This window comes from Pelodiscus sinensis, chromosome 19, assembly GCF_052426305.1.
Source record: "Pelodiscus sinensis isolate ZL-2025 chromosome 19, ASM5242630v1, whole genome shotgun sequence".
Taxonomy (NCBI): domain Eukaryota; kingdom Metazoa; phylum Chordata; order Testudines; family Trionychidae; genus Pelodiscus; species Pelodiscus sinensis.
Window position 1 is genome coordinate 31903582 of NC_143070.1, and position 16235 is coordinate 31919816.

Genomic DNA, 16235 nt, shown 5'->3' on the forward strand with positions numbered 1-16235 from the left:
AGTCTGGTCGGAGTCACGGAGCTGCTGCGCATGCGCGGTCTGACGGGCCGTCCCGTCCTACTCCGCCGCGGTCGGGTTTTCGGCGGGTCCCGCCCATCGCTCCGCGCGCGGGCAGGGAAAGGGACCAGACTGCGCCGCGGTTACTGCGCATGCGCCGCGCTCCCTGAGCCAGGAGCCGTTGTGAGAGGCCGTTGGGGCCGTTACTCGCTGCGGGGTGGGGGAGGGGCTGGGTATTGGGGCGCACCCGTTGGGGGCGGGTCCGGCTGGGCGATGGCCTCTCCCGCCGCTGCGGTCCCCCCCCCCCCCCCCCCCGGGCTGTTGGCGCTTCCTGTTGCTGTGAGGGGGCTGCAGAGTGTGCGGGGGGGGGGGATTTGAACACAGGGGGGGAGGGGCCCTGCCATGAGGGGCACAGCGATGGGGGGGCGGGGGAGGCCCAATGGAGACCCTGCTGGGGGGGAGCGAAGCTTTTGGGGCTTTTTTGATTTTTAAATTTGATGGGTTTTTTTGTCCTCAGTGCTGATGCCACACGCCTCTCCCCCCCCCCCCCCCCGGACCTGCCCCTCCATTGCTGAGCTCAGGTGAGTGACACGACCCTCAGCCCAGAGGCAGCCATGGCTGCAGAGAGCTCTGTGGAAAGTGTCGGGGAGGAAGCGCCGCGTCCCGTCTGTCTGGAGGATTTCACAGCCCCTGTCACTCTGGAGTGTGGGCACAATTCCTGCCAGGTCCCCTTCAGCCCTCAGGGCAGAGACACTGAGCAGCAGGAACCCCTCCAGCCCAACCGGCAGTTGGCAAACATGGTGGAACTAGCCAAGCCGCTGAGTTTCCAGTCATCAAAGAGAGCAAGATGGGACGGGGTGTGTGGGGAGCACCAGAAGGCTCTGAAGCTGTTCTGTGAAGCGGATCAAACTCCCATCTGTGTGGTGTGTGACAGATCCCAGGCTCACATGGTGGTGCCCTTACAGGAAGCTGCCCAGGAGTACAAGGTACAGAGTGACTGTCCAGTGTGATGGGAAATAACATTGGGTTTTAATTACAGGCTAATTTCACTGACTGTTACCGGCCACAGATGTGAACCAACCAGTGTAAAGCAGTGGTCTCCAGCCTTTTAAAGTATCACTTTTTGAATTTAAGTGCAATCCAGGATCTACCTCAAACCCAAATACCCTTGCCCCACCTCCTTTGTGACCCTTTTCTGGGGCCCCATCTCTGCTCACTGCATCCCTTCTCCCTTCCCCATCCTTTCTCCCTTTCATCAAGCAGGGGGCAGAGGGTTGGAGTGCAGGAGGGGGCTCAGGGGGCTCAGGGTTAGAGAAGAGGCTTCGGGTGCAGGAGAGGTACATGACTAGAACAGGGATTCAGGATACAGGCTCCAGCTGCACACTGCTTGCTACAGGTGGCTCCTCTGTGGTGGTGTAGTGGGGCTGAGGAAGGCTCGCCCCTGCACCACTCTCAAAAGCAGCCTACAGACTCCCTCTGTTTGTGGAGATAGAATGCCGGGTGGGAGAAGGAAACAGCTCCAAGGCAAAGGGCAGGAGATGTGCAGCAGGAGGGAGAGGGGGCAGCTGAAGTGCTGCACTTGATAGTCTCTTAGCCAAATCAGTCAAGATCACCTGTCAGAGGCTCCAAGATCTACCTGTAGATCCCAATCTTCTGGTTGGTGACCACTTCTGTAAAGCCTTCATGATTAAAGAGATGCAGTAAAAAGTAAATGTTCTGGCTTTGTGGCAACTTATGTCAAGTCTTTACAGATACCTGATGTGGGAAATGTTTCTCTGAGGCTCTAAATCCTTAAACCCAGCCCTCACTGGTGACAGGAAGGGTGTTTGCACAAGGGAAGGTGTGAATAATCAGAGAGGTTTAGATTACAGGAGCTACAGGCCACTCTGTCAGTGAGCTGCCTTGGGACTGGAGAAGTGGAGGTTACAAGCTGTTACTGATTGGATGAACAGGAATAATAAGCTGTCATTTGCCTTACAGATCTGCAGTGACCCTGCACAATACCCAGCACGGGGAAGTCCCTGCTCTGAGCAGGTCACAGTCCAGTTAGACAAACTGTGGAAAGGGAAGGTGGGGCAGCAAGTTGCTCATAGTCGCCAAACAGATCAGGGATAGAGTTTGGTCCTGAACCCTGGTCCAATTGATAGACTACACTGCTCCCTGTCCCTCAGCATCACTGAACAGTGATGAAGTGTGGCTCTTAGGAGAAAAAGATGCCTCGATAAAGCCCTAGGCTCAGCAGGGAGAAGAGGTTTCCCACTGGGATGCTGAACTTCAGGGCTGCTCCATGAGGGGTTAAACTCTGATGCAGCAGCTGGCACTAGATGAGGTTGCTGGGCTGGATGCTGTGTGGGGCCCCGAGCGCCTTCACTCCACCCATAGCAGGGTTTCAGGAAGCACAGGTCTATGCCAGGCAGAACTGGGATTCAACTGGATTGTAGCAAGAGTTCAAACTGGTTAACTGATGAGCTAATGTTTATCTGTACCAGTTACTGGTTAAACTCCCCACTGCCCCTGAAGTGCCCACTTGCCTCTGGCAGCTGATGTCAGCCTGCAGCTGCTGGGTGTTCCCATTGGCCAGCAGTTCTTGTGGCCACCCCGGCAGACCTCGCAAGAGATCCCTGGCCCCAGGAGAGCCCCTTTCCGCTACCAACCCTGCCTGTCAGCCGGTTAAAAATACTGTCACTGATAAAATTGTAATCGGTTACGTGATTAGTATTGTTAACCACCTGCATCATTCTTTACGAAGGTGCCACCACCGATCTGTCCCCCATGCTCGTAGGTGTCCTGCTGCATCCGCAGTCTCCTCCTGTGTATTTTTCTATGGACAAAGCCATGTCCAGGGCTGACTCCCTACTGGACAGAGGCAGAGCTCCACAAAACTGGGACTCTCCTAAAGGCAGACAAATAGGCTCCCAACATCTAATGTGGTTTGCCCTCGTGCTTATATCTGTTTCTTCAGGAAAAACTGGAGACTCATTTGAAGACTCTGAAGGAGGAGAGAGAAAAGCTGCTGAGAAGGAAAACAGCAGCAGAAGGGAAAAGCCAGGAGCATCTGGTAAGTGCTTGTGGCTATGGACCAGCAGGGACTGGCAGTGGGAGGGCTGTGTTAGGAGGCAGACTCCTGTGTGGGCTTGGTGAGGTTGGGCTTGTTTGCGTTTCTCCTGGATTATGAATCGCTGGCTGTAAAAAGGCCTTGAGCATCCGTGTCAGTGCATGAGTGCAGCTGGAGAAATTAGATGAGGCGGTTGTGAGGTTCCAGATTGACACTGTCAGGAACCTCTCTGTGCAGATTTCCCGTATCAGCGAGGGGATTGGTGAGCTGGAGGGGACATGTCAGAAGCCAGCAAGTGAATTCTTGCAGGTGAGACTGAGGGACAAACATCCCAGCTCCTCACACAGGGAAGAGAGGCTCCTGAATCACAAGTGCTCAGTCCCAGTTGTCAGATCTGAGTGCAACACCTTGTGCATTGCTGCCATGTGAATGACTCTTGTGCTTTGTAGAGTTACAGGCACAGATCTATTAGAGATGGCAAAGCCCCATTCACTCAGGGGATCCATGTTCCTGGGGCCAGGGCAGGGCCTCTCTTCCCAGGTTTTCAATATCCCTTCTCAGAGGTCCCCTGTGTGTGTCCAGTGGGGCTGAGATTCTTTTCTGTGTCTTTTTTTCTAGGATGGCAGAAGCGCCCTGAGTAGGTACGTGGCTCTCACTCCCCTCACACTGCACAGAGCAGGGAAAAGGCTTGGAGCGGATGTTAGCACCACATCTCCCCAGAGCTCTACAGCCAGATGTTAGACATGAATATCTCTGACGCATTTAATTCTGAGGGTCTCATCCTCGCACTTTAGACTCTGGAATTCCCCATTCAGGATCAAGTGTTTCTTAGAACTGTCACTTCCTTGGGGATTGGTTGCCGCAGGACTGTGGGGTGGAACATGGGCCTGTCACTGCTGGGCACTGAGCACATTCAGCCCAGGACAGCAGGGATCAAGAGTCTGTCCCACTTGAGGGCTGTTTGGAGACCTGTGTGGATGGAGCTGGGTTGAGAGGAGCTGGTGTTTCAATCTAATCCCTAGTGGTCAGATTCCTTCAGCCCTTCACATGGGAACGTCCTGTCCCTCAGCATCTAGAGGCCAAGGAGTGAGTTGGCCATGGAGACTCTATTCCCCTTTACTCCCCCAGCCAGTCTCCCCAGGACAGAAGTGAAGAACAGAAATGGGATCTTTGAGGGGAAGGTTGCATGGCCATGGGATGTGTTGTCCCTGTTCTCAGGCTGCGAGAATTGGAGGAATTCTAACTCCAGGCCTGTTAGAGCTGAGACTTACTAGCCAGAACTTATCAGCTGCAAATGACATACAATCACATTGAATTATTTCTGTCCAGGTGTGAGACAGGGCAATTTCAGCTGCCGGAAGAGATTTCCCCTGAACTGGAAGAACAAGTCAGAGGTTTCTCCCAGAGAACGATTGCTCTGTCGGAGACTCTGAGGGAGTTCAAAGGTACCTGGAAGAGATGGATGAGGGGAAAGTGGTTCAAGTATCTGAGACTATTGAATCTGGCCTCTGAAGCCAAACTTCCCCTGCCTCAATTCCCACGTGGAGAATGACGGCCCTGTCAGTCTGCTCTCCTTAGAGACACTGAGCGAACAGACCCAACTGCTTGCAGATAGAACCAGAGGTTTGCAAACACTGAACCTCCCATTCAGAGATCAAAATGGCTAAGTTACCGTGATGGCCACGTGTTCCGCCACCACAGCTCCAGTTTATGACAAGAGGCAGTAAGTGAATGGGAAACCAAGTGGAAGGGGCTGAGGAGGGAAGAGTAAATCTCATTTTCAGCTTGTCTCTCCTGGGACAGGTGTGAGGCTGCAGGGATGTTGGCTCCATTGCTGGAAGGTGCCCGAGTGAGAGAGGAAATGAAAGTTTCAGACTCTTTCATACTAAATACCTGAGTGTGTCTCTTATAGAATTGAAATGCAGAGTTCAGAGTGGGACATTGTTATGAATAGGAGAGCCTGGAATCTCACCTCTCGTATCCCTTCCCCCACTAGACACTCTGCCCTGTGCACTGGAGAGAGCAAGAGGAAAATCCCTTGGAGCTTTCAGACAAGGTGAGTTTGCTGGTGGAAATTCTTTAAGTGATGTGAGAATTCCTGTGAAAACATCTTCATGGGATTGTCATTGGAGTTACCAACCAAACCCAGCAACCACGGTGCACACAGCCCTAAATCACCCAGTGATCAGTGAGGAGCCCCAGGGGTGCTGCATGGGGTCCTGTGGACATTTGGAGAAACACTGGTCGATAGGTTTGTGATGCTAAAGGGGTGAAGTTAAAGCACAAAATGGACGGCACCTTCAGGCTCAGATTTCACTGCTCAGTCAGTTTCAATATAAGGTTGGTTTCAAACAATAAATAGGCTGAAAGGCTCCTTCACCCAAACTCCCTCCTAGACCCCTCTATCTGTCCTGTATCCCAAACCGTTACCCCAAGCATCCTCCTCCTCCCAGTGCCCATCCCGGATCCTCCATTCCCTGCATTTATGTCACGGAAGAGTGCAGCTCTCAGCCACTTTCCATTTGGCCACCCCATGAAAATGAATTACCCACCCAGTCGAGTGGATACGGCTCAGTGAGAGCCAATAATTGAAAGGTGAAGCCAGACTATTTTAGACAAGAAAAGAGGCACAAATGTTTGATAGGGAAGCGGTTTAGCTGCTGAAACAAATGAACAAAGAGCTGGTGGATTCTCCCATCTCTTGATGTCTTCAAATCACTGGGGGCTTTCTAGAAAATACACTGTGGGAAAACAGAGCTTTGTGCCTGGGTAACTGGACTAAGTGTAATGGCTTGTGCCACTGAGGGGGTCAGACTGCATAACTGAGGATATCTTCTGAATCTTAAGATCTCATCCTGCAAACACTCAGCACAAGTGTTTAATAATAAGCACACGTATTTAATAATAACACCACCATTCAGATGCTTACCTTCACTGATTCTCTATTTTGGAAAGGGATTATAACGTCTCTGAGATGAGAGCAATGTTTATGCTGCAAATCTGTGAATGAAGACTAAGGCTTTCAAATACAACAGCCTACATTTGGCTTATGTCCATGTTCAGGCAGATGAATATGTGGCTTGTTATCAGAAACACTGGGTGCTGAGAACTATATCCCATTGTTGCAGATGCAGTAATCTTTTAACTCAAGCCAGGTGCAGAGAGAAATGAATATGGTTTTGGGATCTAAATCCCGTGCGCTGTTAATGGAATATCTAGACTAAGATTCTACCACTGTGGACAAAAGTTTAACACGTGTGTCACGTCACTAGGGACAGAGTGTGGGGAGAATGGGGGTGTGGAAAGGATTAAAGCCCCTTCTGAAATGTCTCCAATTCACCTTCTCCCCCTGCCAGGCTGCAGAACACCCATGTCTGTCTCTAGCTCAGCCCCTGGCCTTCAGAGCCAGGGACAGGAAATGGCTGTGGCGGAGCTGGTTAGCTTCCAAGAGGTGGCTGTGTATTTCTCTGAGGAGGAATAGGCTTTGCTGGACCCAGGCCAGAGATCCCTCTACAGGGATGTGATGCAGGAGAATTATGAGGCTGTGAACTGGCTGAGTAAGGATTCCTGTCCCCTCGGGTATCGGAAGCTGGGTGGGCTCTGGAGTAGCTGGGTTGGGTTTGGTTCAATATCATTCATTGTCTTTGCCCCCAATATCATGAGTATCTGCCCCAATAATCCTGGCTCTTCTGTGAAAGACTGTCCCCTCCATACTGCCTCCCAGGGAAAGCAGGTTGAGGGACGTAAGAGTGGAGCTGCTCTTCCCACAGCTAAGGTCTCAGTGCGCTTCCCCCCCTATCTTGCCCATCTTGTGCCTTGACTGGAGGTGTGAGTAGAAAGGCTCAGGCAGGAACAGCAGGTACTAGAGGTCTGGGTCTGGCTCTTGGTTTGTCTGATCTTTGTGCCTGCAGGTTCCCCTTGTGGCAGTGGGCTGAGCCAGTATAAGGTGGGTGCAGTTCCCTAAGTCCTTTCTGCCTGTAGCTAATCTCTGTGACATGCTGTTCTTGTCAGTGACAGGGGCTGGATGCTGGGGCTGAGGGAGGGTGGGTGAGGCAGTTCACGCTCGGTGAGTATTTTGTCCGAAGTAGCTCTGTAGTAGAGAAACGTGAGCAGAGCTCTTCTTGCATTTCAGGCACAGGTTGGGTTTCCTTTCAAGAGTTCAGCTTTATTCTCTCTGGGGCTCACTTGCCGCTGTGTGCAGTGGAGATAAATCACATCATCTGTGTTGTGTTTTTAGAGTGAAATATTTTCGAGTAGGGACTTTTTCTTCCTGTGTGTATGTCTGGCTTCATGCTCAGGAAACCTGTGTTCAGTTCTCTGGCCGTCACAGTCTTCCTGTGTGACCTTAATCAAGTCCCTCAAACTCTCTCTCTGTGTCTAGGCTGGCAAAAACTTGCCAGCTGTCTACACTGGCCGTTTGAATTTGTGCAAGAACACTGACTATCTAATGTATGATTGTCAGCTTTCTTGCGCAGATACACTGATGCTCTCGCTCGGGAAAAAGCCCTCTTGCACAAATGCTTTTGCGCAAGAGGGCCAGTGTAGATAGGTAAAAACTGTTTTGCGCAAAAAAGCCCCGATGGCGAAAATGGCCACCAGAGCTGTCTTGTGCCAAACTGCGTCTATATTGACACATGCTTTTGCGCAAAAGCATCCGTGTCAATCTAGACGCTCTTTTCCAGAAATGCTTTTAACGGAAAAACTTTTCTGTTGGAAAGTATTTGCGGAAAATCATTCCAATCTAGACGCAGCCTCTGTGTGCAGTCACCTCTCTCTTTAATAGCTATTAAAGAGAGAGCTGTTTCTCAGAGCTGGGAAAGATACCTACATTAAAGAGTGATAATGCTTAGCTTCATATGTGCACCCCAATAGCACAGTTAGGTCCTGATTTACACCAGAGTTCCCCAGTGCTGCTGTGATTGATAATTTTTCTTCCCACAGTGACTGCAGTGCCATTAGAATTTCTGCTAATGCCACAGAGCGTTGTTATGGCTGTTCAGTGTGGCTCTTTCTGGAGCTCTGATGCCAGCAGCACTGTCAGAGCCTGCGGCTTATCCATGCAGCACAGCTCAGGGTTGCTGCTAAGAAAGATTCAGGCTCCATTTGGAGGCTAAGGCACTCGGCCAAGTTTATTGTGAAAAGGAGCAGGATGCTAGTGTCCCAGATCCTTAGGCACAGGTATAGTGAGACTTGTCCCAACCCAATAACGGTACCAATAAGTCAGCAGTGAGAATGCTGCCCCTCAGCCAGCATCAACATGCCCCTCTTGTGACTTCTCATACATTGACACAAACAAGATGCATGTTCCATGTGTTCTACCCCCTTAGCCTCCTGCCTGTTTATTTTGAACAAAACATCCGTATCCATTATCCCCTCATCCCGCTCTTGTGCACAAGGGTCAGTGTCTTTCTGAGCCATCTCTTAGGACTGTTTTTCCAGTTACTGTGGAGATGTGTGTTGATTGGCCTCTTCCTGCTCAGGAATGCGCTTTCCTGGTTAGTTGGTCCCCAGTGTTCCACCATTCTGCCAAAGCCCAGCCTGTTCTAGTTCAAAAAGAATGGACATACACAGCTGCAATAAACCTTTTGCGAAGTGTGCTGGGTGCCACGTCAATGGGAATGTTCTGATGTGATGACTATGATTATCTTATTTAACAGCAGTAGCACAGTGATCTCCATGGTCATGTCCCAGGTGGATCTTCTGAACAGAAAATGAAGTTCCAAGAAGGGGTGGGCCAAAGCTGAGGGAAACACACTCACAAGGTGTAAAGGTGATAGATTCAGTGCAACCCTGGAGGGGCACCAAATCAAAGGCCGGGCTGGCCACAAGAGCCAGACTGGGAAACCACACAAAGGCTGCTGCTGGCAGAGTAGAATGGAGGTTGCAGAGGGGGAGCTGAGCAACAGTCACAAGCACCAGGGAAGCAGCACGGCCCAGCTCCGCCCTGGCTTGCCCCAACAGAAGCCCAGCGCCACCCTGGGCAGCCATGGGAATGGCAACTGTTGTGGGCAGCTGGCAGGGCCCACCCATACACAGGCCGTTGGGATCAGGAGTGTGACACATAGGCAGGGCGTGAAGCAACCAGCCAAGGATTCACTTAGATGCTCAGGCAACTTCCTCTGCCTCCTCCTGGCCCAAGTAGAACATCTGAGCCAAAGAGCAGGGCAAGCCCAGCCCACCAGCCAGGGGTTTTGTGGACAGAGCTTGGGGAGCTAGACATCTGCGGGGTCCTTCATCTCCAAGTTCTAGTGACCTGCCATGTGGCAGCTGCTGTCTGAGCCCTACCTGGGGACTTTGGTGTCACACCTTCATGCCCTCACTAGAGCTCCCCTTCTGAGCAGTGTGTTCCTGTCCAACTGTGGGATTCCGGGCGGATAGACCGGGCTGTGAGGGGGTCTGAGTTGTACCCTAGAGAGTGCAGCAGAGCGCTTAGCTGCCCTGGGGAATGAGCTGGGCCATTCCCAAGATGGGTGAGTGATGCATCTTTACTGCAGGTGAGTGTGTCCTGGGATCTTGTACCAGCCAGAGCCCAGTCTCTGCAAGGTGGGGAACGGAGCCTCTCTGGGTCGGTGACTCGGATCCTGGCTCTGAAAGCAGGAATGGCAAAGACCTTAATGAACAAGATCAGCACTTGGTTTTTTGTTCTTCAAACAGCATTTCCAGTCTCTGAAACTGATGTGATCTCCTGGGTGGAGCAAGAGGAGCTGCGGATCCCAGATCCTCCGAGCTGTGAGGAAGGGGAGATCATCAGCAACACCCAGACAGGTGAGCAATCAGTTAAACTGACTCAGAAACCAATTTCTGTCTCCTTATAGCAGATGTAACTTGTGTGTTTTCATGAAGTCTGACTGACTGTTCAGCTTGTCTTCAACTCCAGTAAGAGTGTGGTGAGCGAGGAAAGGCTGGGTTCTCTTCTCTGTGGACAGGTTGTGAAGGAGGACAACGAACTCAGCTCATGATAATTTGACCATTATTTGAGCGTGTGTCCCCTTTTCTATTCCTCTTTTAGAGTTTCCTTGCAGTTCATCGTGGAGAATAACTCCTGTCTGGATCATTCCTCTATTCCAACAGGTGACGGGACACTGACTGAGAACCATGAAAAGAGTCTTCAGCAGGAAGAACTGGAGCAAGTGTCTCCATGTGGACTATTATTGAGACGATCTGAAGGACATGTTTTCCAGATACGTGAGCAAGGAGAGAGCTGTGAGAGTCAGCATAGCCCAGAAAAGCAGCAGGGAAACCATCTAGGAGAGGGACAGGGTACCTCCAGGAGCACACGGGAGAAAAGAAACACAGAAACCGTCCAACAGGAAATCCCCCATCAACAGTCACCCTGCACGTGTAGTGACTGTGAAACTCTTACTGAACATCAAAGGGTCCATACGGGAGAGAAGCCCTTCAAGTGCTCTGACTCTGGGAAAAGCTTCAGTGAGCACTCACACTTTACAAACCATCAGAAAATACATACAAGAGACACACCCCATAACTGCTCTGACTGTGGGAAAAACTTCAGTACAAACTCACACTTGGTTATCCATAGGATGGCTCACACAGGAGAGAAGCCTTTCAATTGCTCTGCATGTGGGAAAAACTTCAGTCAGAAGTCAAACCTTGTTACCCATAGGAAGAGCCACACAGGAGAGAAACCCTTCACTTGCTCTGACTGCGGGAAAAACTTCAGTAGTAGCTCATACCTTGTTGCCCATAGGAGGAGCCACACAGGGGAGAAACCTTTCAATTGCTCTGACTGCGAGAAAAGCTTCAGTCAGATTTCAACCCTTGTTAGACATAGCAGGACCCACACAGGGGAAAAACCCTTCTACTGCTCTGACTGTGGGAAAAGCTTCAGTAGTAATGGAGAACTTATTAACCATTGCAGGATCCACACAGGAGAGAAACCTTTCAATTGCTCTGACTGCGGGAAAAGCTTCAGTCAGAAGTCAAACCTTGTTACCCATAGGAAGAGCCACACAGGAGAGAAACCTTTCCATTGCTCTGACTGTGGACAAAGCTTCAGTTTCAGCTCAGACCTTGTTAGACATAGGATTACCCACACAGGAGAGAAACCCTTCAGCTGCTCTGAGTGTGGGAAAAGCTTCAGAAGAAGCTCACACCTTCTTAACCATAGGAGGACCCACACAGGAGAGAAACCCTTCACTTGCTCTGACTGCGGGAAAAACTTCAGTAGTAGCTCAATTCTTGTTGCCCATAGGAGGACCCACACAGGAGAGAGACCTTTCAATTGCTCTGACTGCGGGAAAAGCTTCAAAAGAAACGCAGACCTTGTTATCCATAGCAGGATCCACACAGGAGAGAAACCTTACAGTTGCTCTGACTGCGGGAAAAGCTTCAGTCGCAGCTCAAGCCTTTTATACCATAAGAGAACCCACACAGGAAAGAAACTTTTCAATTGCTCTGACTGTGGGAAAAGCTTCAGTCAGTGCTCCTGCGTTACTAGCTATCAGAATACATACAAGAGTGTCGCCTTATAAAAGCTCTGATTGCAGAAAAGGCTTCAAACACAGGTCAGACTTTGTTAAAGATTAGACAGTCCACAGAGGGGAGAAAACCATTCAGTTATTCTGACTGTGGGGAAAGCTTCAGTCAGAGCTCAAATCTTCTTAGCCTTTGGAGGAGCCACAGAGGGGAGAAACATATAACCTGAGTTCCCTTTAAGCTGCCTGGCCAAGTGGCTGTGGTCTCAGAAGACCTCTCTGGAAGGGCCTCCTGGGGTACTGACCTGGCCACTTCCACAAACCTTTCTACTCTCTGGGGCTTCTCACCACCTGGTCCTGCTGGTTCAGCTCCTTAGTCTCCCCTGAGCTGAGATTCCTGCCCCCACCCCCGCCTCTGAGCAGTGCTACAGATGCTGAACCTCTTCAGGTCTGAGGAGAGAGCAGTTTAGGGCCCAGCTTCCTGGGATAGCACTCCCCAAATGGGATCAAACCCCAAAGAATGGGGTAAGCCCCATTTAGTAATGAAAGGGGAAAGTGCACACCGATTGCTCCCATAGGTAGTAATTGTTTACACTGGGCTTGATAGTAAGTAAAAGTGGTTTTATTAAGTACAAGCTCTGTGAGTTAAGTAGTGATAAGTGAGAACAGGCAGAGCAAAGCAGGTTACAGACTCAAAGGTAACAAACAATGTTTTGTTAGTGCTCCACTGAAACTTCAGTACAAACTTTTACACAAACTCCCCCTAAAACCTCTTTCCCAGCTACCCCTCCAAACCAGGGCTCTCCCCCACCCTGGGGTCTTTGGCTCCTTCCTTCAGATGCAGCCTGGTCAAAAGACCAAGTCTTCCAGGTGGATGTTATTTCCAAATAATGGCTTGCGGTGTAGACATGCACTGTAATTCCGAAATAAGGCTGCTGTGTAGATGCACCCCAAGGGTCACTGACCAGTGGCCTGGGCTCCCCATACTCAGGAATCCCAGTGTGGTTTCTGTGGTCCTAAGTCCGGCGTCTGAGGGCTGCAGGAGAAAGACCTGGTGTGGACAGGGAAATCCCAATGAACCTCCCAGCAGAGTGTGACTGGTCCCATCTCAGAGCCCTGGTTCCGTCTCTGGGTATAGTTCCTGCTGGGCTTTTCTGGACTACTCCAGATCATTTGTTCAGGTGAACTTGTGTTTTTGTTTTAGTACAATGACCTATAGAACTTTTTAACTAACACAGACATGTAATGAGGCAAGAAATAAAGCAGGTTTAGCCACTGCAGAAGAAAACGAGTAAGTTTATTTATTTCCTAGATTCTGAGGCTTAAAAGATTTCCTTATGTTTCACTCTTATAAATGTGAACGTGTTGAATAACCTACCCTGTGTTGTGGGTTTTCTCTCTCTGTGAAGGCCATCGGGTCATGCACTTTGATCTCTGGTTAGTTAGATGTGCAGACAGCACAACACAAACGAGAACGTAACAGAATAAAAGCGGCGAGGAGTCCTGTGGCACCTTATAGGCTAACTGAAGTGTTGGAGCATAAGGTGCCACAGGACTCCTCGCCGCTTTTGCAGATTCAGACTAACACGGCTACCCCTCTGATAATTTACCAGAATGTTCATTGTATTTTAACCATATGCTAGCCTTTGCCACAAGCTCTGTGTGCAGTTTAAGCAATGACAATGGTCAGTATATCTCAGTGGTGGGGCTGGAGCAAAGGAAGATGGGGGGGCATGACAGTTGCCCTGACATGGTGACATCCCCCCCACCTCCCAGAGATGCCCCTGTCTGTAGGTTTCTAATCTCCCAACCAAAACTCTCCAGGCCAGGTACAGCTGAGCTGGGCTAGCTACAGCCTGGCCACTGGGCTGCTATCTCAGTGCAGACATACCCAGAAAGATTCCTTTTGAGTTGGTGTCTCAGGGAGTCTCTCCACTTTCCTGCCCCCCATATGTGAGTGCTGCTCTCTGGGGGTGCCTGGGAGAGTTGGGCTGGTTGCAGGGTTCTTGCACCCTGGGCAGCGGGCGCGTGCTGCATGCACATCTCTGCCCCAGGGTGGCAACCTATGGGGGCACCTGATGCGGCATCCCTTACCCCTTCAATCAGGTGCCTTCATAGGTTGGCACCCCTGCTAGCCCATGCGTTAATCCGGCCCTGGCTGGGGTGCAAAGTGCCAGGCTGAGGGGGGTGGAGATGGGGACAAGAGTTTGTCTTTGTTTCTCCTTTGCAAATAAAGCAGATGGTTAGTTTCTCCCACTCCTGAGCTATGTCTACACTCATGGCTTCTTGCACAAGAACATCTTGTGCAAGGGTTCTTGTGCAAGAAAACATTCACACTGCCATCTGCGAGCTGTGCTTTTGTGCAAGAGCGCCCATGGCAGTGTAGGTGCTCTCTTGCGCAAGAAAGCTCTGATGGTCATTTTAGTCATAGGGCTTTCGTGCACAAGAAATCCCTGCCGAGCGTCCACACTGCCCTCTTGAGTAGGGGCTCCTGCGAAAGAGGGCTTACACCTGTTAAAAAAGAGCGTCGCTCTTGCATAAGAAGCCCTCTCTTACCACGCGGTACTGTAAATTTCCTTGAGCAAGAGCAGGCAGGCAGTGTGGACACTGCTGATTCTTGCCCAAGAATGGCTGTACTTGTGCAAGAAGCCACGAGTGTAGACATAGCCCTGGTGTCCTTTGTTCTGCAGTAACTGGCTCCCACCATCCCATGGCTGCTACCGGAGATCCCCAACTGGGAACCCCTCTTCTGGAGGCTGGGGCTTGTGCTGTTCTATGCAGGAAATCCAGGGCCGGATTAAGGCATGGGCTAGCTGGGCAGCTGCCTGGGGCGCCTGATATAAGGGGTGCTGTGCAACCCTTACAGCTGATAACTGCCTTCAGGTGCCACGCGCCCGTATTGCAAGCTGCAGCAGCTCCCACCAGTCACCCTACAGCGGCCGCCCAAGACAGGGGCTGTGTTAATCCCCGCAGCACTGGCCAGCAGCACCCTTCCCCCCACGGCTACGAGGCCCTTGCACGGTCAGGCTCGGTCTGCTCTCTGTGGCACCAGGCTGAGCACCAGCAGCGGTGGCCAGGCAAGGCACATGCCTCCTGCCACCGCCAGCTCCGTGCGCCCTCTCCCACATTCTGGGCAAGGGCTGGGCCATGCTTGCGCCCTTCCCCAACGCAGGGTGCAATTAACCTGACTACCCAGGGTGCTGGAATGGCTCTGTCTGGCCCTGAGGAAACCCCCTCCGAGGGGGAAGCAGGGATGTTGCTGTGGTGTCCCTGAGAACAGTCAACCCACTCTTCTGTTGACCCAGCGGGCAGCAGCCTCTGGCTCATTTCACCTTCCTCACCTGGGCGGGGACATGGCTGGGAGTGAGGGTGTCCTGTTTCTCAGGGGGTTCTGACCAGTGGGCTGGGACCGGGCTTGGCAGAAATCTTTCCCAGAGACACACAGGCTGGAAAGATGTTTGTGGGGAAGCATTTTGTAAATGTCGATGGATGTAAACGGTTCCTGCAAGTGAGGGGTTTGAAGCTTTCATTGAAAAATTTCCTCTGCCTTTTGTTTCTGCTCTGTGGTGTTATCCTATTTGTCTGCCATGCAAAAGGTCTGTGTCAAACCCAGGTGGAAAGAGCCCCCCTCTTTCTCCATTCAATTCCTTCTCTGCACCCTCAGGCCCACTCCAGTCTCTCACGCAGCCCCAGCTGCTTTGCCTTCTGCCCCGGTGTGTACCCTTCCCTGGCGCTATAATACCATGGGAAGGGATCCTTTGCCAGCTTCTTAACTAGTAGCTCACTTAGGGCATGTTTACACAGCAGGGCAAAAGTCAAACTAAGATACACAACTTCAGGTACTTGTTTGTGTAGCTGAAGTCTGAAGTCAAAATAGCTTAACTTGGCTTTGGGTGCTATTGACAGGAAGAGACCTTTCCCTTTGACTTCCCTTACTCTTCATGATATGGGGGTTACTGGAGTCAGAGTAGGAAGCCTGCCAATTTGTACTTAATTAGAAATAACAGCTTGCTGTGTAGACAGGCACTTTATTTCCAAATAGCACTCCAGTGCAGACATGCTCTTATTGTCCCATCACAGAGCTGATGCCAAAGGACAGGAAGCTTCAGAGTGCTGAAGGGGAATAATCAGATACTGAGAGGGGTTTTTTTCCCCCCCCCCCTTCTTGGGGGAAATTTGTTTCTGCTCTCCTGTGAGGCTGGACATGTCAGTTAGTGTCCTTCCTCCTGGGTTCTACTAGAGAAATCAGAGACTTTTCCTACCTGAGAGCTTGAGAAAGCTAAGACTGAATTGCTTTGTATGCAGAGAATGTAACTGAAGGGAGGGCATTGTCTAGCATGGGGCTTGAACCTATGACTCTGAAATTAAGAGTCACATACTCTACCAACTGAGCTAGCCACTCTGTGTGCAGAGCCCCTCCTGCAATACCCTGTCACAGGACAGAGGATCAGCGTGTTCTCAAATGCTTGATTCAAGGCTCTGTCCTGTCCCCAGTGGGGCGCTCTGGTCTGTGTGGGGAGGCCTGGGCACACTGGCCTTTTACCACAAGAATGGCCCCATTTCAGTCTCTCAGGTAACAGGAGAAGAGTCGGTAGCAGAAAGGGAAGGTCCCCTGTCTCACGCCATGTCTCACGTTCTGCAGCAACCCTTTCTGCCCTTGCAGGCACTGCCCCTTCTCCCACTGGCCTGGGCCTGGCATCCCTCTCCTACCAGCACCAAAGAAAGCCCCTTGGCGTGAGCCTGGGAAA

General features: G+C 51.1%; 1 protein-coding gene across 2 annotated transcripts; it reads left to right on the forward strand.

Annotated features, from left to right (window-relative positions):
• Nucleotides 1-549: 549 nt before the first annotated feature.
• On the forward strand, nucleotides 550-12932 carry LOC142821605 (uncharacterized). Of its 2 annotated transcripts, XM_089771267.1 has the most exons (8): nucleotides 550-983; nucleotides 2960-3055; nucleotides 3290-3361; nucleotides 3671-3693; nucleotides 4382-4497; nucleotides 5049-5108; nucleotides 9707-9817; nucleotides 10124-12932. In XM_089771267.1, exons 1-8 carry the CDS (start codon nucleotides 612-614, stop codon nucleotides 11542-11544), a joined length of 2271 nt encoding a protein of 756 aa, XP_089627393.1. In that variant the 5' UTR covers nucleotides 550-611; the 3' UTR covers nucleotides 11545-12932. The 2 variants fall into 2 exon arrangements, with proteins under 2 accessions (XP_089627393.1, XP_089627394.1); XM_089771268.1 differs by lacking the exon at nucleotides 3290-3361 and having other exon boundaries at nucleotides 10124-12931.
• Nucleotides 12933-16235: the final 3303 nt, after the last annotated feature.